The 23390-nt window shown below is 44.0% G+C and overlaps 1 protein-coding gene across 3 annotated transcripts in view; it reads left to right on the top strand.

Moving 5' to 3' along the window:
- Window positions 1–10238, top strand: part of LOC138492319 (E3 ubiquitin-protein ligase TRIM39-like) — a 171849-nt gene extending 161611 nt beyond the window's left edge. For all 3 annotated transcript variants that reach the window (XM_069619368.1, XM_069619367.1, XM_069619366.1), the window contains one exon: window positions 4773–10238. In XM_069619368.1, the coding sequence (XP_069475469.1) occupies window positions 4773–5287 (515 nt within the window). In that variant the 3' untranslated portion in view covers window positions 5288–10238. The remainder of the gene's footprint in view (window positions 1–4772) is intronic.
- Window positions 10239–23390: the final 13152 nt, after the last annotated feature.

Genomic DNA, 23390 nt, shown 5'->3' with positions numbered 1-23390 from the left:
AGTCCTTGCCGTGCCTCTGCTGGATGACATCTGGAACGAGGGTCTCACCCTTCTCAAGAACCCTTCTACGACGCCTGCCAAGAAGGATCACGAGAAGAAGTGCCGGGTCCCCGACGTGGCCCCTCTGTGCCTTAGGGCACAACCTACCTCGGACTCGGTCGTCTCGGCGGCGGCCAAGAAGAAAGCGGGGGTGGCGTCGGTCTCAACGTCAACTTCCCCGCCGGACGGCGAGGGGGAGAAGCTGCACGCAATGGGACGGGACGACGAGTTATCTCGTCGGCGGCAACAGCGATTAAGATGGCCAACGCCCTCGCAATCGTGGGCCGCTATGACAGGGAGTTATGGTTCAAGATCGCCCCCCCTGTTGGAATTCCTACCGGATGACAAGAGGCCCGAGGCCCTGGAGATCCTGCAAGAAGGCGAAGTGGCGTCGGACCACGCCATTACAGTGGCAACGGACATTGCTGACACCGGTTTCCACAGCTAGGCAACGGCGTTTGCCTTAGACGATGAGGTTGGCTCAAGGCTACGGATTTCCGCCAGGATGTGCAAGCCAAGGTGCTGGACATGCCGTTCGACGGGAACAACCTGTTTGGGAAAACGGTGGATGAGTCCCTCCAAGCCATCAAGGCGGATACAGAGACTGCTATGGCCCTAGGCATTCTCCGGCAACGGAGGCCCTCCTTTCGGAGCACCAGAGGCAAGAAGGGTGCCTCCAAGGGATTTGGCGGTGGCTCCTCTACGTACCGCCAGGCGGCCCGCTCCTCGTCGCAGGAAGCCTATAGAGGACGAGGCAAGTCGGGGGGACCCCGCCGTCGTCGCCAGGGAGGCCAAGGCGGCAAGGCGTCCGCCAAGCAAGATTGAACCGACAGCGGGGTCGGGCCCCCACCGAAGCACCTCGGTGGGAGGCCGGCTGGCGAAGTTCATCAGCATGTGGTAGTCCATCTCCACCGACCGTTGGGTGCTGGACGCCCTGGCCCAGGGGCACGCCCTTGAATTTCTAAAAAAAGTGCCCCCACATTCCACCCGTGGTCAGGAAGGAAAATCACGTCCCTCAACTACTTTTGGAGGTGAGGGCGTTGCTCAGAAAAGGTGCCATCGAGCTCGTCCCAAAGAGGCTCCCGGGCTCCGGAGTATACTCCAGGTACTTCCTAGTAGAAAAGAAGACAGGAGGATGGCGCCCCATCCTGGACCTACGACGGCTGAACAAATACATCAAGGCACAGAAATTCCGGATGGTCACCCTCCAGCACGTGCTGGGACAGCTGGAGGAGGGCGATTTCCTGTCGTTGGATTTCGAGGATGCGTACTTCCACATCCCCATTCCGAAAGGTCACAGAATGTTCCTCAGGTTTGTGTTCCAGGGACGGCACTACCAGTTCAAGGCCCTCCCGTTCGGATTTAAGTCAGCAACCAGGGTGATCACCAAGTGCCTCGCACCGGTGGCAGCGGGGCTGCGCCTGCAGAGGATCCACGTCTACCCCTACCCGGACGACTGGCTCATCTGAGCAGGGACAAGGGAGCTCGCCGTGGATCACACAACAAAGACCGTCCAGCTGCTCTCGGACCTGGGATTCTCCATCAACTTTCCCAAATCCCACCTGGTCCGGTCGCAAGTCGCACTGTTTCTGGGAGCAAAGCTCGACACTGTGGCGCGCCTGGCCTCACCGTCGGAAGAAAGGACGAAGGCCATCCTGGGCAAGGTGCAGCGCCTGCTGGCCACGGACGTGGCCAGGGTGAGGTCCATCAAGTCCCTCCTCGGGATGATGTCCTCCTGCATATATCTCATGCGCCTGTGCAGGCTTCGGATGCGCCCTCTGCAAGAGTTCCTCGACTCCCGCTGGATCCAAGCGACGGGCAGTTTCGAGGGTGGGATTCCGCTCGACGAGACCTTCCGACGAGCAATCCGGTGGTGGGGCACCCGTGCTCATCTGACGGCGGGCACAGAATTTCAGACCCCATCCCACCAGATAACAGTGACGACGGATGCCTCCCTGGAAGGGTGGGGAGCGCACACCGGAGAACTTCACGCAAGAGGCCTTTGGCTCCCGGAGGAGAAGCCGCTCCACATCAACATCCTGGAGCTCTGTGCAGTGTTCTGGGCCCTCAGGTCCTTTCTCCCCTCCCTCAAGGGCAAGGTGGTTAGAATTTTCACCAACAACACCACCACGATGTTCTACATCCGGAAGCAGGGAGGAACCAGATCCCCAGCCCTCTCCAAGGAAGCCCAGGATCTGTGGCATTGGGCCGTCGCCCAAGGGATGTTTCTGGTACCCTTTCATCTGGCAGGGATAAAAAACACCATTGCCGACTCACTCAGCAGGGAGCTGCGCTCGTGCCACGAGTGGGAACTACGCCAGGATCAAGTGGAGCGACTCTTCGAACGATGGGGAAAACCCCAGATCGACCTGTTTGCGACGGCGACGAACTCCAAGTGCCAGAGGTTTGCCAGCAGGTTTCCCCAGCAGAGGAGCATGGGCGATGCTTTCTCGTTCTCCTGGGAAGGCCTGTTCCTTTATGCATTCCCTCCGTTGCCGTTGCTGCTCCGACTCGTCAACCAACTCAAGAGGTCCCGGTGCAGGATGATCCTGGTCGCACCGGCGTGGCTGAGGCAGATCTGGTTCCCGGACCTTCTGGACTTGTCAGCGTCCCCACCAGTCAAGCTGCCGACGGACGCGGATATTCTCTCCAGAGAAGGGGGCGCCATACTTCATCACGACCCGGAGTCGCTGAACTTGCAGGCCTGGCTCCTGCAGCGCTAGAGTTTGGAGGGTACGATATCCTGGGTGACTGCAGAGAGGTCCTTGCAAGAGCCAGGGCGTCCTCAACTCTCAAGTGCTACGGACATAAGTGGAAGAGGTTCTCTGTCTGGTGCCGTGCACAGAAGATTAACCCTCTACGGATTACGGCCCCTCAAGCACTGCCGTACCTACTATCGCTGGCCAAGGCTGGACTGGCTCACGCCTCCATCAAGATACATCTGGCTGCGATCTCCCGATACACCAGAACCACAGGACGGACGTCCTTGTGGTCCCATCGCCTGGTGAAGGAATTTCAGAAGGGACTGTTCCGATCGTTCCCGCCGGTGAAGGCTCCTGCCCCGACGTGGGAACTCAACGTGGTGCTGACCAGGCTCATGGGGGCGCCATTCGAACCCCTGCATTCGGCACCGCTGAAATTCCTGTCGTGGAAGACTGCGTTTCTTGTGGCCATCACCTCTGCACGGCGAGTGAGAGAGATCCACGCCCTATCCTGCAAGCCTCCATACTTAACTTTTCATGACACGAGGGTGGTGCTTAGGACGCACCCCTCGTTTATGCCCAAGGTGCCGTCGGACTTCCACCTCAACGAGCCCTTGGTGTTACCTGTTTTCTTCCCGTTGCCTTCGTCTCCGGCCGAGAGGACTTTGCACTCGCTGGATGTGGCTAGAGCGCTGAAGTTCTACGTGGACCGAACAAAGAGTTTTCAGAAGACATCACAGCTGTTTGTAAACTTTGGACCTGTGAACCAAGGGAAGGCTCTCTCGAAGGCTTCCATTTCCAGATGGCTCTCCGGCTGTATCATGCATTGTCATCGGTTGGCAAAGCGACCGTTGCCAGGCCGTCCGAGAGCCCACTCGACCAGAGCGATCGCTGCTACCACAGCGTTCTTGTCTGGTGTGCCCCTGCTGGACATCTGCAGGGCTGCTACGTGGAGGTCGACGCACACCTTCACGAGATTCTACTGCATCGACCGGGATTTCAGGGAGGAGTCCAGAGTCGGCCAGGCAGTGCTGCGCAACCTGTTCGCTTAAGGTGAGCCTGGTGAGGAGGTAAGAGATGCTTAAATGTTGAGTTTTATGTAATGCTTAATGTTGAGCCTTACCACCTCCCGTGGTTGTGCATGTGTACTGCTATTTATTCTTATTTTCATGAGCATGTGAATCCATGCCAGACCCCATGCTGGAGAAGGAACAAGTTACTTACCTGTAACTGTTGTTCTCCAGCATGGGTCTGGCATGGATTCACATGCGAAATCTCCCTCCTGCCCGTCTACGGCTCTTCACTTGGTCAGACTGCCACTTTGCGTACTACCAAATCTGAAGATGGCTGCCAGAGGCGGGGCTTAGGGAGGGGGCAGTCATTGGCTGGGGGCAGTTTGACCCAGAGACCAGTGATTGGTTACTACTGAGAAAGACAGATCAGAAACAAAACTGATACTGATTTTTTCTTTACCGAGGATTCCCAGCCTGACGACGAGGAATATTCATGAGCATGTGAATCCATGCCAGACCCATGCTGGAGAACAACAGTTATAGGTAAGTAACTTGTTCCTTCTGTAGCAGGTACATTTCAGTGTATAGAATATATACAATCGGTGAGAGGCGGGGGCTCAAGTGAGAGTGACGCTATGTGATCTGGCTCCTTGTTTCAAAACTATCTGTTAAATTTTGTTTCTTTATTTTTAAGTGCAATTTATGTTAAAGGAAATATCAGTTCTTACTTGAAAAAATCTCCAATTCAATACTTTTATTCTAATTGTACAATATCAGTAGACTTTTGTTTGGTATATTACTTCCCAAATCTATTATTAAAGCAACTTTTCTTTATTTCAACATTTTACCCTTCATCCCTCCTAACATTTGATGTTGTTTAAGAGCACTTTGGAAAGTTGAAGAAAGTTATACTTTTATTTTAAATGTAATATCCCATCTGATTAAAAATCACAGAAATGGCAAGGAACCTATCACCCAAATAACCTGTTCCTCTTTTGTTCTCTGTCTCTTAATTTAGTCTCTTCAGAGTATTTAACTTTTGATGCAAAGACGGCTAACAGGGAGCTAATGCTGTCTGGAGATCGGAGAACTGTGAAACGAGTTGACCCAGCACTGCACCTGCCTGATAATCATGAGCGATTTGATACTGCAACTTGTGTCATATCATCTGAGGCCTTCACCTCTGGAACGCATTACTGGGAGGTGGATGTCAGGAATGGGAAATTCTGGGCTCTCGGGGTTGTTAGTGAGTCTGTCAAGAGGAAGGGAAGAATGAAGGAAACACCAGAGGACGGTGTATGGGCAATCGATAGGTGTGATGGCTATCTCTGGGCATTGTCTTCTCCTCAAGAACGACTGTCACTGGCTGAAAAACCCAGTAAAGTTTCAGTATATCTAAATTATGAAGAAGGAAATTTGTCATTCTATAATGGTGACACCTTGGAACATATTTACTCATTTCTTGATAACTTTGAACATAAAATTCATCCTTACTTTTGGATTGGGAATAAGGGGGAGCTGGTGCTTTTGTAGTTGTTTACAGCTGTTTACAGTATGAATTGGCTACATGCAGGGAATCAAATTCAGTGATGAGGCATAACAAATACCTAAATGCACAATCTTATGTCACAAGCAATGTTAAAAGAGAATACAGTAAACTAATCCAGAATTACACTGATTTTATTTCTTTTAGCCAGAGAATTATTTTATTATGTAATTAAGTCTTTGAATGTCTCAATCATATTTAAACATGTGAACGAGCACACTTTATTTGCTGTAATATTTCATAGCCTATCATGTGTGTGTGCTATTAAACATAAACCATAGATCAAGAGAGTCATTGTATGAAGGAATTAATCAAAGGAATACATTTCTTCACTTTACAACTCCCTGAGTAATTTCTTGTAACACCAAAAATTAATACAGTAGATCCTGATTACTTTGGTAAATAACCATAAAAAGGATGATCTTCAGGGTGATTGAGAAGCAGTAAATTCCCTGTGTATTTTCCAAAACCTAACCTGTAGCGCACTATTGTGGATTTGATAGATCATCCACATCTGAGACACTTCTCAATATTGTCATTCACTTAAATTCGGAAAGCCTGGATCTTCCTAATTAAAGGCCCCTTTGCAAATCTTTAATTTACCTACAACAAATTGGCCAGTTTCCAAACTGTATTCATACCCTTGTTAAAAAGAATGTACCCCTGTTGAAACATTTCCTTGGCTGCAAAAGATTAAGGGGTAACAGTCTAGTTAATTCCTTTTGGATTTGTCAAGAGACTATGAGTAATGTAGAACCAAAATTGCTTGCTTTATCTTATTTCTGAAACATTCAGTTTATAATGTTCAGTTAGGAGTGTATTGGGGGGAGATTGCTGGGTTGATATGTTTATTGATAGTGTGAGCTGTCCACAATATTTTTGCAGACTCATTTTATGGTGTTGGAGAATCCAACCTGAACAGATCGACAACTTCCACATCTACAGGGCAAGATCGTTACATGGGATGCTTCTCTGTGTGCTACACAAAGTATTGGTGTCGTAGCATGCAAGCCTTAAGCAAGCATGTATTCTCTTGGATGGAATGACATGTCAGAGCAGACCTTAGATGACTGCCGAAACTCCAGATGACAGTTTTCCAGGGAAGGCAATCTGAGAAGATGCAGAGTTTGTTGCTGCGTGTATCAACACTAAAGAATCATTTACTCTTCACCTATGCTTTTGAACTTTTATCAAGAGAGTGGGACAGAATCTCACAGAGAAGATTGCATATTCATGAAAATTCCAGTGTGAGCAGAATCATCAGCATTGTCCTCTTTATGGGTCTCCTTGCAGTGAATCTGAGGACACAGGGATACATTACAGCAGACCATCCTCTGGAAAATGGGCAGCAATGCCCCCTTATTCCCAATCCAAAACCATAATGCAGGAAGAATGTTTTTGTTTTTCCTGCTACACAAGCTTCAACAGAATGAAAACCTAAGTTTATATTGTACATGTTCTTTATTTTAATCCTGAAACTGAATGTTTGGGCTTACTTGTCTTTCCTGCTCTCATTATACCCTTCTACCTGCAAAACGTTGCAAAGCTAAATGCCTTGAATGTCATATTCCCCTTCATATAGTCTAACATGACCAGTTAACCTAATTGTAGTAACACAAACCATGACGTTCTCATTCTTGGTCAGGTTATTTAACTCATCTTGATCTGGTTAGGTCCCATTGACAGCATTGCTGTCATATTGCATGACTAGTCACTCTTCAACTTGGATTAATTTGAGGTAATTAATTATGCTACTTCTATTTGCTGCCTCTCACTTCTTACTTTCATTCAGAAGGAATGGAGAGCATCATTTGTCTGTTTGACTTTTATTTATTTATTTGTGATCGGCTCATAAGTGAACTTTTACAAAGTTAATAGAATGCAAATTCATATTGGTATATTAATATGTAACAAAATGTTCATGATATAGGAAAAACTTTGTACGTACATATCTTAATTGATCACACATTCTAAATTAGAGTATACTTCACAATTTTCACATCCTTTCATCTACGGATGGTTCTCACAGGGAGCTGATTAGTGCGCATTAACAATCTAAATCGCTACACCTCGGGATCTGGGCAACGTAACGGGTAACCTTGTTGTTTCATAAACTTATGAACAACTTGCGCTACTTGACTATAATTATTGAGTGTCTGCAAGTGTTCATAGTTGTTGACCCAGTCCCATATTTTTAAACGGCAGGTGAAGGCCCCTTCTATTTCAGGAAATTCAAACAACGTCCGAAATCAGGTTTCCAATCTAGTTTATAGAACAGGTCTTTACCAATTTCATGAACTCCTAGTCTTTATCGGGTTTATGCTTGAGACAAAGATTAGCACCTAACTTGGAAGGGGGCATGTACGAGATGTTTTGGATTTCAAAAAAAGTTACCCTCTATGCTTAAGTGCCAATGATTTTAAAGACAGCAGTCCTAGTTCTAGCCGTATGTATTCGATAGAGACAGATGGAGGAAGCCTGAGGACACATCTCCCAAAAAAACCTTCAAGCACCTGTAACCACTCTAGGTCTTGCATCCCAAGTTCATCAAGCCCATATACTATTACAGGACAAAACCACTGTTAATAAAGATCAAGAATGCCTCCCAATGTGAACCCGGCATGATGATATGCAAATCTATGTACCATGAAAGTAATTTGTTTGGCTTTACAGGATTTGCTTATTACAATCTCACAATAGCCCTTGTTTGACTTTGATCAGCCCTGTGCCTGACTATTTGCTTCTACATCGAAGGATCTTCATTGATATTCATAAACCTTGAATATCTCCACCTATGGGAAGGATCCTGGACACTTCACCATAGGAGAGAAAATTCTGCTTACATGTAAAAGCATGAAATAACTTTCAACATTGATTATCATATTAATCCCTACCAGTCATAAAAGCTATTGATTCAGACACATTCCCCTCCAGAAAAACAAGCGGTGTACCTCCAATGCCTTTCTACAACCCTGTTCTTAGAAAAAAACAGATGTGCAGCTTTAATATGAAGATGTAAAAAGAGACACTGTCCCTTTTAATGTCACAGCAAGTACCAGTTCCCATCAGGTAGCAAAATGGCAGTTGTAGTTGGTTATTTTTTCTGAGCTCTGAAAAGATCTCTCTGCTGAAGCAGTATTGTTGGGTCAATTTGAAAAGAAACCACTTATTTGGTTGATTCTTTCAATATTTTATTCTTTTCCTTCGCTTAGTGGTTTTTCTCTGTTGATGTAGGGCGTTTTTAGTTCTGTTTTCCATAGTCCTGCTGTGCTGTGACTGAAAACATATCACATCACTGTTCGACAAATGTGCTGTTTGTACTGGGAAAAAGGGTCCATTAAAGACAGACACACTCTCTTTATTGGTATCCGGCTCAGAATAATGTTGGACAGAACCTCTAGCAAAAAACACCTTGGCACCACAAATAAAGTAGGCGACAAAAGACTCTTCTGGAGTATATGCCGCCTTTTGGCTGGCTCTGATGTCCCCAGGAGTTCAGAGCACTATCATCGACACAATCCCCACTGTGTTTGGTATTAGATGCTGAGGGATGAAGGCCTACTTGATATCGAAGGAAGGCTCTTTTTTGACATTGAGCTCTTTACTGCCTGCTTGACTGAAATATTGAGACAGAAAAAAACTATGCAGTAATCTAACAGTATTTTGGTAGGCAGTTTGAAGAATCCTACAGACCCCTCACTAAAACCCTGCCTAAAGTCTCCTCCCAGGTGGCCAGGCAAAGGCAGACGCTTCCTGATCCTTTTGTTGGGGGTGGTGTACTGTGGGAGGATCACCTGGGAGCAGATAATGTCCAGGGTGGTGAGGAGATCCCATAGGATGAGACACAGTATTTGTCCTTTGACAAGGTACATATTTCTAGGTTACCAAAAAAGGTAATGACGTATTGTTATAATGTCGCTAACTTACATATAAAACGTGTGGTTCTGGGCACAAGTATCATAAAATCTGTACAAGCCTTACCAATGGAAAGACCTGTTAATGGATTTCATGATAAACACCTTCCTTACTCCCAAAGGCATACTGTGAAGGAATCTGGAAATGTTGCGTTAAATAAAGTGTCCACCCCTGTAACAACACATTCTAAAGGTTCAATTTCAACAGACGTTAAGACCTTAAGGGAAACTAATCTACCCTTAAAGTCAAACAAATACCTAAAAGAACTAATTTCGTTGTTGTAGACTACATGTTCCATAATCCTTTGAGTACTGGGGCAAGGAAGAGGGCAGAAGAGGCATGCAGTAGTCAGGCAATGGAACCTAACAGCCCACACCTGAAAGAGCCTTGGAGGCATAAAAGGCCACCTCAGGTGCAGGCAATTAGAAGGGGCTGGGACTGTGAGTGAAGTGGAAGCTGCAGTAGTAGAGACAAAAAGAAGAAGCTACAGAGCTGCCAAGGGATGCTGGAATGTGAATACAGCAGATTTCACCTGCTTGTTCTGAGAGGGTCCTGTTCCCCCAAACACTGAAGTGCAGAGGCTGCACAAGGGAAAAGGTGCAGAGAGACTGTCTTCTCCCATGTGAGCCTGATTGCCATGGTTGCTGGGCGGGAAACGTGTCGGAGATCAAAGCGAGAAGCTGTGGGGGTGTTGCAGGTCTTGGGAGTGAGAGAGGGTACTTTGGTCAGTGGCTGGACCGGAGACACCTGAGCAGAGGAAGGGTGTGTGTCCCAGTGAATCCAGAAGCAGTAGGCGACGTGCTCGAAGTCATACCTGTTGTCCTGATTCCTTGTGCGAGGACTGCGGGTAACAGGATCCAGTCAAATCTTCACTCACGTTGAAGCCAAAGCGATCCAAAGTTGTTTGTTGCATTCGTGAACAAGGGAACAATAAGAATTAGCCAGCCTGTGTGAATGGAAATGTTTTTTACTCGCATGCAATCAAATGCTATCAGAAGACATAAACCCTTAACTTAAGAAGAAGTGGTTGTGTGTTTCTTATTAAGCAAAAAACGAACATTGCTAAAGACCATTGTTCAACATTTAAAGCTTATCAAACTCTTAAGAAGTGGTTGATTGTCTCATACCAAGCAGAACGAACTTTGGGTAACATAATTGTTAAACACTTAAAGCCTTTAAATTTTATGAAGTTTGCGTGATCTTAGATTTATTTTGCAAGTAAAGAGTGAACGTTATCTCTTTGTACAAACAAGCATTGTTCGATAAAGAAATCAAGTGTTTAAAATGGTATCTGCAGTTGGAGAGAGCGCAAGCATTGCCCACACCAAGAGTATACCCTTAATGAGTAACAGCAGCCTTTCTCAAAGCCAGAAACCAGATCAGCCATTGCTGTGAGCCCAATAGAAGTTCAACCTTGCCCCAGATACATGTGTGCAAGCATTACCTAAAGCCAAGAGGGTGGCACCAAGGCTTCTGGATAACTATGTGGCTAACAGTGGCAAAGAGGTGAAGGCAAATTTGGGGAAGGGAATCCTTGCTGCTTATATAAGATACTGAAATTGCGGTTGTAGACCAACAAGAGAGGCAAAGAGGCTGCCCTTTTAGAAGCGATATTCAGAGGAAGAGTGCCTTGCCTAATTGAAGGTGTTGCAGTGCCTTAAATTGAATCTTGTCCAAATCCGTCTTTAATATACAAACGTACCGAAGCTGTGGAGGTATATTTGAGTTGTCAGTGGATGCACAAATTGCAGTAGTCCCAATGAAGTGGAATGCTATTGGGCCAAGGTGAATGTCCTCATGGTAAATCATAACAGAAGAAAGGTTTTTGAGGTAGAAGTAGCAGAACTGAGAAGTCATCCTCACAAATATATCTATTGTGAATTCTAACCTGAATAGACGGCTTATTATTGTTAACCAAGACTTTTGTTCCATTAGCATCCAGGAAGTTGTATTTCTCTTTGAACTGTGTCAAGTCTTCCTGAATAACTGGAAGTGGTAAAAGGGCATTGTGGCTGAGAAAACCATTGATGCTATTCTGAGGAAGTGGAATGTCTTTATTTCATTAGAAGACAAACTTGTGTTGTTGTTGAATCTGTGGTCGATTGTCCTTTACCTTGATTTTAAAGTTTCAAGAACTGAACTGAGACTTTACTACTTATCTGGATTTACTTATATTCATTTGATGATGTACATTGAAGATTAATACACTTTATATCCTGGGTAAGGGAGTTCACCCAGGTTGTTAAAAAAATTATAAAGATACTGTGAATGTTATTGTTGAATTGCCATGTATTTTCTTTTATATTTGATGTTTAGTGTGAGGGCCAGAACTCCTGTGTTAGAATGTTCCCCCTAGTTTTGTTAGGGAAACCCAGAGTAGAGTAGAGTAGAGTAGGGAAAGTGAGGCATTTTGATTATTTATATATATATTCAGTGAAAAAACTTTGTTAAAGGGACGTTATGGTTAAGTTGCGCTACTAAAAACCTATGAAATTCAGTAAAAAAACTTTGTTAAAGGGACGTTATGGTTAAGTTGCGCTACTAAAAACCTTTGAAATTCAGTAAAATAAATATAAATATAAATAGCATTCTATTATGAAGTTCTATCCAGTATATGAAGCTACTCATGCAGAAACATAGGCACTGTAACGCTCACCTGATTCCCACGGAGGCGCAGGTCGTGGCAGGAAGGTGTCTGTGACTCGAAAGGTGATGTGCAGGACTCGATGGGCTTCCGGGGTCGAACCTCTTCGCACTGTGTGACGAACTCGTAGGGTGAGGTTTCTGCAGGTGAAAGAATATAGGGGTTAATGGTCTGGGTTGTGTAAAGCCTCTCTTCCTCTCACTCCCCAGCTTCTCCGTAGAGCCCCTGGTCAACGTGCTCACCTTAGATAGGTGAATGCTGGACTCTCCATCTGCGTCTGATGCAGGGCGCTGTTGCCAGTTCCTTCACTGGTGAAACATAGGCCTCTTGGACTCAGAGGACCGTTACCGTCGTTAACAGCACGAGCGGTGAGTTTCCAGACACCTTTTTAGTCTTTAGAGTCTTTAGGTGCAAGGCAGGACTTCGTATGATGCTTTTCCCCCTTTTGCTTGCAGGACTCTTGTGGAAGATGAAATAAAGCGCCTGGAAATACGTGAGTAAATTCAAGTGCTCTAGCTGTCTTTTCCCTTGCAGCGTAGTTCGGGTTGAAGAGGCACTGGAGTATTTGCAGACGTTCTATTGTGAAGAGCGCGATGAGCGTAAGTAAATACCTGACTAATGTCTCTTCTTTTGTCTTTCAGAAGTTTGTTTGCAGCGCCGGAGTCCGCGGAATGCCCGTGAGTAATGCAATGCTTTTATCTCCGCAGGCGGCGATGCAGCGTGAAGAATTCCAGAGTTCACGGGTGCCGGTAAGTAATGACAATGCTTTTGTCTTCACAGGCAAAAATACAGCGTGCCGAAATGACCGCAGCCGATGGATCAGGTGAGTAAGCACTGCGAGTTAAGACTGCCTTGCTAACCTGCTGTTTCTTGTCTCTGCAGGTGCTGCTGTCGACTGGATACAGGAATGGTGAGTATGATTCTTGCAGATTCAGGATCGAAAGAAGAAAGGCTGGAACAGACTCAGTGAGCGTTTTGCTGCAGATGCAGAATAACGCGAAGCACGTTTCTTCTATCGGGTGTGGTTTAAATAGCCTTGGAGTGATGAGGCGTCTTCCTCCACGGCCCCGCCTAGGTAAGAAAAGAGTTCCAGTTCTAGAAGCTTTCCCAATGCTGAATCCAGGGAATGGAGCTGCCCCACCCAGGTAAGAAAGTAGTTCCTGTTCACAGAGGACTTCTAAGAGGCTGGTAAGTAAGCAGCATGGTCTGCTGCAGGTAAGTCCACCCAAACATCTGCACACATATTATGAGCCCGGCGCTTCCAGTGCCGGGACCGATGATTTTGATGAGCCTGGTGCCACCGGCGCCAGGACAAGGTCCAAAAGGTCCCCGTGGGGACCGGCTGGTGCCTAGGGTTAGGGGCCTGCTTCCAAGGACGTTGGGCTGGTCCTGGCTCCTTGGAAGCAGTGATCATGACAGGCACTGTGTGCAGCATACATGAAGAAGGTGCCATATTCATAATCGTGCCATGTTGAATAGTGAAATGATAACTGCTTTCTTATTAGAGTTTTGCGTACTGTGAAACATGTAATAAGTAGATAATAAAACCCACTTAATACATAATTATTACAGACAAAACACAAAGAGACTACAACACATACAAATATGAGTATATACAGGGACAGTGAAGTAAACAAAAAAGCAGAAGTAGTAGCAGAAAGAGTTCATAACCTAACTGATTGTCTTTATGCAGAGAAACTATTGCTCTGTTTCAAAGCTGCTACTTACCATATGTATGTGTATCACATGATGTGACTGCACCCAAAGGAAAGGAGAGTGAGTATAATGTATACAAATATGCGCGTATACAGGGAAGGTAGAGTAATAAAAATAAAACTATGAGAAAGTGCTGATAACCCTAATGATTATCTTCATGCACAGAAAGGATTGCTCTCTTTCAAGCCTGTGTCTTCCGCTATGTATATGTTTCATATGATGTGATTTGACCCTAAGTCTACAAATATAGTACCTTTTCAATTTTTACTTCCTGGCTGTTACTGAAGAAAACTATGTGGCTTCGATATGTCAGTAAAGGATAAAAAGGGAGAGCCAGCCATGTGATATCATCAGTGATATCATCAATGACATTTGTGATGTCATCTTTGATGTCCTGGGTGTTAATGTTAGCAGTGCACGGTGGCGCGAGTTATGGTTGCTTATGTTACCATAACTGCCGAATTTCAGGGGTTTTTCGGTTTTACTTTGAACCAAAACGTCCCTTTAACAATGTTTTTTTACTGAATTTCATAGGTTTTTAGTAGCGCAACTTTACCATGACGTCCCTTTAACAAAGTTTTTTTTACTGAATTTCATAGGTTTTTAGTAGCGCAACTTAACCATAACGTCCCTTTAACAAAGTTTTTTCACTGAATCCCATAGGTTTTAGTAGCACAACTTAACCATAATATCCCTGACTTCATATACATGTAACATAGAACATACTAACCCCCTCGTAGTGATTTTCATGTCCGCTGACTACCGCCATGTCCGCTGACATATCGAAAATCTGAGCGTGGTGAATGTAAATTTAAATAGTGTGCCCCATTTCCCCTTTGAAGTTGGCCCTGAAAAGAGTCGTTTTTTTTTTTTTTTTTTTACAGATGCTTGACAGACACCTGTTATTTTGTATTTTTTTTCTTGTTTTTTTTTCTTCTTACTTTACTCCTAAAATCTTCACATAACCTTCTCCAAAGCAACCCTTACATTCCAAAATAGAAAGGCATTCCCGTAAAAGATAAAGAAATGCCATCTTCTTTAAAATTAACAGCATTACTGGCATCAATATTCTCATTATTACAGAAGAACATACCAGCTCTAAGCATGAAGGCACACATGCCTCGGTTGATGACACACCTAGCAATGTTTTGCTGAGGACAAAGAACTGAACTATTGTCCCATATTGCCCTAGGTAGTAATCCAGAAAAAATTACATTCGCATTTGGAAGGATCTTCATTATGGCTTGAACCAAGCGTTCCAAATCAGCCAACAAAGTAGGGCACTGACGTTGCCCAAATGGAAAGCACCATAGTGCAAAACTACCACATGCGGACTGTTCATCGTGGCCATATCCTCACAAACTTGTACAATTCCCTGTACATTGCAATCAGGCACAGTGCTCCACACCACCTCCACTCCTTTCACATCAAAGTTCTTTGCAACATGCCTGCATTGAGCATACTGTTGTAAACCATACACAAACATATCCCCAAGCACCAACACCCTGACTTTCTCTACTTCTGCCATCTTCACCACACACAGTCTCTTTCAACACAAATCCACAACCTCGACATCTGACTGGCTGATCCGTACAGTCTTCTTTCCATGTTAGATTTCCTGGAAAAACCCGGATGTAGCACGCCCTGTCCACGAACAGCTGCGGTGTCCGCGGACGGCGTCCACTTTACTCTCTGTGCCATTCCCTCATTGCATACAGCTAAGCAAACACACAATACGAATAACGTCCTCAGAACACTCCCATTTTGTAAATTTTCGAACATTTCAGGACAATTATCATTTCATTATTCAACATATTAACATTACAAATATTATACTTTCATCTTGTACTCTGCACACAATGCTATGTTTCTCCATTAGTAGCTCAGTATACTAGATAGAATCCCATAATGCAATGCTATTTATATCAATGCATCGTTCAAAGCACTAATAACGGTATGATATTTATTGCAATATCCTCGACACTTTTTTCGCAACATTATAATAAAAATCCCTAGTACACAAATTCCATGAAAAGTACATACACATGTGATGTCATCAGTGATTTCATCAATGACATTTGCAATGTCATCTTTGATGTCCTGGGTGTTAGTCTTAGCAGTGCACGGTGGTGGCGTGAGTTATTTTTCATAGCTTACCATAACTTGCGATTTTCAGGGGTCTTTCGGCTGTACTTAGAACCATAACGTCCCTTAAACAAACTTTTTTTAACATCACGCAAACAATATTCAAACATGGCGTGCAAAAACCAACTTCTCACAGATGGCTTTACACAGAATGTTGCAAAGTAAGAATTTATGCTCGTTCACAGTGAAGGTCAGCTGCTTCCATTTTTTTTCTCGGGCCCCGGAGAGGCTCACGAAGCAGACTATAAGGTTGTATTGTATTTTGACCTTGACAGACAGAGATTGTGATGAAAGACTTCTCTTGAAGGAGTGTTGCTAAAACGTAAGAGAAGATAAGGATGACATTTCTGAAACGAAACCACTTTTATATATTATATCACTATGCGAAAGATCGTTCGCACACACAGAGTCGTATTTTGGGACTGCACTACTCGTAGACAATGGAAATTGCAATTGTACTGTAAGTAACCCTTTAGATTATTTTATACCAAATATAATTACAATAGCGTAGCATTAAAGACCGCTCAAGTTGAACTTGTTTGTTGAAAGTGGCATAATGTTTTCTACTGCGCACTATCACCGCCGAATTGATATCCTGTCGTTTAGAGGGCTCTGAAAAAGGCAGACGACACAGGGTGGGTTAATAGAAATAATTTAACCGGTCTATAGGCGGTCAAGCGCTCTACTCGCTGTGCCACTTCACTGTTGCCTGTCATGTGGCACAGCGAGTAGAACGCTTGCTTTGACATCCGTGCACAGCTTGCTAACGCAAGTTCGAATCCCGGCAAGGCCAAACTCAGCCTTTCATCCTTCCGTGGTCGATAAATGAGCACCACACACCGTGGTTAATAATAAGCACCGCTTAGATACCTCACGGTTCTTAGCGCTATATGAATGGGAAAATATTATTTTATTATTAACATACTGCGTTGCACTATCTTCGATAGCAAATAGTTTCACGCCCTAATAAATAAAATTATGATTTTTAATGAAGATCGGCTGGTGAGACTAATTTATGTTTTTTAAAACCGGTATGTGGCCCCATTTTGCCTATGTCACGATTTACAGACTCCAGCGGATGGGGTCTTCAACTGCCAGGTGCAGGTCCAAATATGCAACTTCATGACCCTCACCATTTTATGGGACAATCGCCAAGGACCAATATGCCCTTACGCAGTACTAGCGGCTACAAACAACATACCAACCAATAGGGTGGTCTAATGGCTCGTTGTTGGAGCAACCTTCCGATTATCAGAGCAACCATTTACTGCTTTTATCATAAACCAACAGCCTATCTACCGCAAAGGAACAACGCGTGGCTCAAAATAAACTTTTGCTGATCGACAGCAGAGACAATAGCAAATCGCTGAATATTCACTAAACATTTCATGTGAAATAAATGTACTTTACCAAATGTACAATCCTGCTGTTTACTTTTAAACCACAGTTTCATATTCCGAATTGTGGCGCACTGAGTTGTAAGCTGATCTAACACCCCTGTACCGCAAAGGAACATCGCGTGCCTCAACATGAACTTTTGCGGATCGACAACAAAGACAAATGCAAATTGCTGAATATTCTCTAAACATTTGATGTCAAATAAATGTACTTTACAAAATTTACAATCTTGCTGTTTGCTTTTAAATCACTGTTTCATATTCCGAATTGTGGCGCGCTGTGTTGTGACATAATATGTGTTGTCTTCCGGGTTCTGTGTAAAGTCACTTAGGACTGCAGAGGACTGGGCGCGTTTGATGACGCACCCTGTAACGTCACGGAGAGAGGCGGGGAATATGAATGCTTTGATAATATCAGGCTCTTTATTGTTTCTTTAGTGGACAAAAAGTCGGTTGACGCCCATAGGAAATTGTACTATTAGTGGACAAAAGGAGTGGTTTTAAAACACTTTCACCCTGACAACGAACAATACAAACAACGTTCTCAGAACACCCCCATTTTATGTAATTGCAACAATTTCGGGACACCGCGAGTGTTCTTAGAACACATTCAACTAGACAGATTACAATACAGACAGCGTCCTGAGGACACCCCAGTTTGTGTATTTACGAACAATTAAGTACACCGCGAGTGTTCATAGCTTATTTTTACCTTCCTTGTGAACAAAAATGACACATACTCCGTCCTCTAAACACCCCACCATTTAGTTTATTTACACAATGTCAGAACAGCCGTGTTCTCCACGGACAAATCGAACTCAACAAAAACGTCTAGCACATAAAAAAACAAAACATTGAACCTATCTCATACTCCCCCACCCTCCCCAAACACTCTTACACACCAACACATGGCACTAAATACAATTTTTTTATCCACGATTCACCGCGCTGTACGCGGTCGACGGCGAATACAAGATGGCGGGTGCCACAGAAAATCTGACGCGCTCTACGCCCCTCGCCGTCCAATCAGTGAACACGTCGCATGTCCGCGGACATGACACAAGGCCATGGGCCAATCGGGGTGCTGTCCGCAGAGCGAACAGGGAAGTCCATCCGCGAAGCGAACACAGATATCACTAATTTTTTTGCCTTACGTTTTGGTCATTTTATAAAAAACGACTGGACTGATTTACACCAAATTTGCAAAAGCACGCTTTTGGGACCAAGTCCCCGCTCCTGCCACACATTTGGTGTAAATCCGTCCAGCAGTTTGGCCTGTGGCCATGCGCAAAGTTTTTTCCCATTATGTCTATAGGAAAAAACACAAGTTTTGGGACCCCCCTATAACTTTTCCCCCCCTGGATGAATCCTCACCAAACTTTGCAAAAAAATTCAGAGTGGGCCATATACTTTTTTTGCAAAGTTTGGTGAGGATTCGTCCAGAGGGAGCGAAGTTATAAGCCACCCAAAAAATGCTCTTCCAATGCAAACACCAACTTAACCATAACTACAAGGACGCTACCGCGTCCATGTAATATATATATATATATATATATATACATTCTAATAAAATTGCATATTTTGAACAAATATCAAACCGTTGTCCGACTCGCATTGCTGGCCCATTCAAAGCAGCAGCCTCACAAGAGATTCATGGACAGCAATATGTTATTTCCACCTATGGAATAGAAGTTACATACAATATTGAACTGTAAAATCAGTTTTCAACAATATCCTTAAATATTTCAGTAGAATCAGTGTTGTAGGATTCCCCAAGCCTGTAACTTCTGAATACACTTCTATTGTTATTATTATTATTATAATTTACTTCTTCCATGGGCCTCAGGGCGCGCAAAAAACAAACAAAAGAATACAGACATACGAATCAGGACCACGAGGGGCAACCAGAAGTTCTAAATAAATTTAACCTGGCTTAAGGTTAAATAGATAGGTTTGTATATGTAAATAATTCTTTTTTTGCAAAACATGATTGTTGAACATTTTGAAAACCTCCAAGCAAATCGCTCTCTGCCCACCATGAGAAAAAATGCAAAAGGCCAGAATAAAATAATTCCCCTTTCTCTGCAGTTTGGAAAGACAGTTTCATGTGGTGGATGAGACTTGGCTTTTCACGTCTTTCATGTCTCACCAGGGAACCAGTACATCCATGTATTTTAAACCATCCTCTGTCATTGTTTGATTCAATATTTTGATATGAGTAGCATTCTGCTACTTCATACAAACGGAGATCTTCCAACTCTGACAACCTATTTGGATAATAGGTATCAATCAAGTTGTTTTTCAAAATCACTGTACTATCTAGCACTCTTTCAGCTAACTGCTGAATTTCACTCAAAGGCTTCAGTACCTGATTTCTTGTAGTAGCTGGGCTTGGACGTACCCATACTACATTAATGCTACGTCCATATAGAGACAAACTAGCCGATCTGCTGCTTCCTAGCTTCCACTCATTCTATGAGAGAGCATATTCAGACGAAAGCTTCAAAGTTTCTGACTTGTCTGCTGAGAAGTCTGCCATACGCCAGCTGCATTGCTCTTTTCAGCTTGTGTCATGCATGTTGTAACATGACGAGCAACAGCTGTTTTATCATTTGCAATATGTATTTATTTATTTATTGGTCATTTGTTAGGTGCTTATACAATTAGCAAAACTGTTTCAAAGCGCCCACAATACTCTAGTCCCATATACTGCACATCAGTATTTGCAATCCAAAGCTGAGCAACGACAGGATTGTACTCATTAATGTATTGGCATTCCTTATCTCTTTTTAAATGGTACATATTCTTGGGTGACTTACCAGTAACATGATGTTGAACAGATGTCATTAAACTATGTGCCCGACCAACTGGTGTAATAGGCCTAGGAAACCCAAATCTGTAGTACTTGTCTTTACTTCTATATTTTCTCTGACAGTACTATCCACATGAGAGCTTTTCAAACCTTTCCACCTTGTTCCGAAAATCAGCATTGACATTGTGAGCAGGAATGGAATAAGTAACATATTATTCTATAAACTCCATCACACAGCCATCACTTTCTTTACCAAACTGAGGAGCATCTTTAACCTACAAAAACATATGTACATGTGGAGTCTCACATACCTGGTACTCTTTCTTCCAAAAGAAATATCCCACAGTACCTAATGGACCATTTTCTTTATTACATATAAAGTGTACACATTGGTGATGGAAGAATACAATTACAGGGTTCTGCCAGTGTCATGTGTAAAATCCCTTCATTCTGTGGATTGCTTTCATAAATGCCCTCTGCAGCATCATTCCAACCATACTCAGCGCATAAAGTCACAAACCAAATTAGAAGGTCAAGTTTCGGATCATGCATCTAACCTCTCAGTGCCTTCTATGCCAATATTCTTTAGTTCCTCTCATTGTGGCAAGGATATTGGTAATTTTACCTTCTAAAATGTTATTGTATTCTTTCACCCGTTGCAGCATCTCGCATGCAGAAACATTTTTAAATCTAGTTTGTCTGATGTGTATGAGCAACAGCATAACATAAGGTTGAAAATTCACTTTCATATACTAAGTGAAACATATATTAAATATTGGTGCAGGATAGGGAGTCTTCAGAATACATTTGTGTACAACGATATTCTGAAGAAGAAATTGGAACATTCTGATCATCCAATCTACCTCCTTTTCCAGTACGGAAAAGCATAGGGAAACAACAAGCCTCTTAGGTTCTTTTCACAGACACCGATTGGTGCACCTTTTGTTGCTTTCATATGGCATTATTCTAGACTGTTGCCCATTACTTCACGTGAGTGTTGAGGATGAATAGTGTAATGTTCTTACAAACTATTCCCTCCTGCAACAGTTAGACGTTGGAACTGACCTTCACTGCTCTTGCTTGTTGACTCAACTTGAAGTATAAACAAGTATGATGCAGTTGTACTGCCTTTATTCACATCATTGCGCTTCATTAGACACCCTAAAGCTTCTCTGACCTTTCTGATGTCTATGAGCTGTTGCCAAACTTGCTTATCTTTTGTGGCAACACCATTTACTCAAACAAACAAAGATTCTGCAATGTCCCCTTTCACTCCTAGAGAGTTGCCATTTCCTTTCATATTAACAGGCAAATGCACAATATTGCCTCTTACACCTAGCACTAATGATTTCTTAGGCAATTTTGTCAACAATGTGTGTAATCTAACAATAACTTGGAAAGGATGAACAGTTTGCAATGCAATCATTCTAAACATGTTCAATTTATGAAGCACAACTGCAAATGTAGGCTTTACCACCATGTCATTCAAGACACATCTAGGAAGAATGCATTTTCTTTGGTAAAACGTGAGATGGTGTCTACAAACGTATAGTGCCTCACTACTACTGTCTCCCAGAACATGTAAAGTTGCCATTGACTTTATTCTTTTTCAATCCGCAGACCCAGTACAAACTATCTTCCTTAGAGTACTTGAAAGGGTTAATAGTTATCCCTTTTTGAGTGTTTCTCATGGAAGATTATTTTGTTCCCCTTTCTTTAAGATTTGGCTGGTGGCAGTGGTATCTACCATTTTTTTCCTACCACGTCTAAGTATGCCTTGGTACTGTTTTAGGCTATGTTAGTAGCCTCTAACTTTAATTCGCTGGACCCCTTTTAATTTTATTTGGTTCTGGATGGGTTTATTCACCATTTCTTTTTGTAAAGGACTTTCTTGTGTTTTACTCTGCGCGCCAAACCAGGTTTGATTGCTTTGTTCGCCGTCCTTTGGGGCGCTTCTGCACAGAAGCGGAAGCCCTCATTAGGCGCCTGAGTGTCTAGGTGGACAGGATGTGAGGGAGGGGTTTTAGGCCCCCTGCACAGGTCAGACTCTTGTTTGATTGGCTAGGTGACTGTCCTGCCAGGACAGCCACCCTGCTGTGGGATTGACAGCCAGGCTGTGTGAATGGGGTAAAACTGCATAAAAAGCAGGTCTCAGGGACCTGGAAGGCAGAGTCACCACTGGATCGACCGAAGAGAAGCTGAAGGAAGAGGACTACTGCAACAACTGAACCACCCGCTGCGGGTCAAAATCTCCTACAATTGGAAAACAGGGAAGATCTGCAAGGAATCTTCTTCCCTTGAGCTGGTGGGACCAACCAGTTCACCAAACAACAAGCAAGACCTCCCTCTCCTGATCGAATTTGCTTTGCATCGCTGCAGTGAACCGGATAGCCAGGAGGACCGGACCCTGTTTGGGTTTTAAGGAGTGCACCTTTTATTCGTCGCTTTGCTCTGCTGCTGGTTTCTTCCATGGGCAGTGCAGGACCCTCCAGTATTCCTCCTTCTTGTCAGTCTGACAGTCGCTTCAGGAACGTGATCCTGCAGGACCTGCCAGGAACTTCTGCCTCAGCTACCGCCTTCTCCTTCTACTAAGGTACTGTTCATATCCAGTTGTTCGTTCCGTCGGACAGCGGTGAAAGTGTTTGAATCCGAGGGCTTGTCCTTCTCTACTTTTTTAAATAACTTTTCTTCTGACCAACTTTGTTTCGAACTCTTGGCAAACACTTAACCACAAACTACTCTGAACTGTGTGATCCTCTGCAAAGACTCTGAACGATTAACATTGGTCCAGGCCTATTGATTTGAATCCTAGTTGTTGTAAGCCTTTTCTAGATTGCCCTGCCTACCTACTTGTTGGTGCTGCTTGATTTTGAATAACCTTGTCTTCTCCATCATGGGGTCTGGCATGGATTCACATGCTCATGAATATTCCCCGTCGTCAGGCTGGGAATCCTTGGTAAAGAAATAAATCAGTATCAGTTTCGTTTCTGATCTGTCTTTCTTAGTAGTAACCAATCACTGGTCTCTGGGTCATACTGCCCCCAGCCAATGACTGCCCTCTCCCTGAGACCTGCCCCTGGCTGTTATCCTCAGATTTTTACTGCACGTTCAAGTGTTGGGAGTCCTCTTGCTATAGCCCTCAAGCTTTTACTGCGTTTTGCGCTTTTTCAAAGATATTTATCTAATTTTTCGGTTTAATCGAGCCTCAAGCTCCACCATTTCTACTTCCGATCAACGGGGACCCGTTTCGGATTTATCTACGCCCCTCAAGGCTTATGTTTTCGTCGAGTTACGCTTCTTGGAGGATTTCAGAAGTTTCTGAGGCCTACCTCGCGGACGAGAAGAACATGGCCCAGGAGAAGGGAAGCTCGACTCCCGGCAAACTGTTCAGGATCTGCCCTGGATGCAACCTACAAAATGTGTTCAAGGAGGACGAGCATTCGAAATGCCTTTACTGCCTC

The sequence above is a fragment of the Ambystoma mexicanum genome, chromosome 10 (assembly GCF_040938575.1).
Source record: "Ambystoma mexicanum isolate Mex_15411 chromosome 10, UKY_AmexF1_1, whole genome shotgun sequence".
Classification (NCBI taxonomy): Eukaryota; Metazoa; Chordata; class Amphibia; order Caudata; family Ambystomatidae; genus Ambystoma; species Ambystoma mexicanum.
This window is presented reverse-complemented; position numbering and strand designations above follow the sequence as displayed.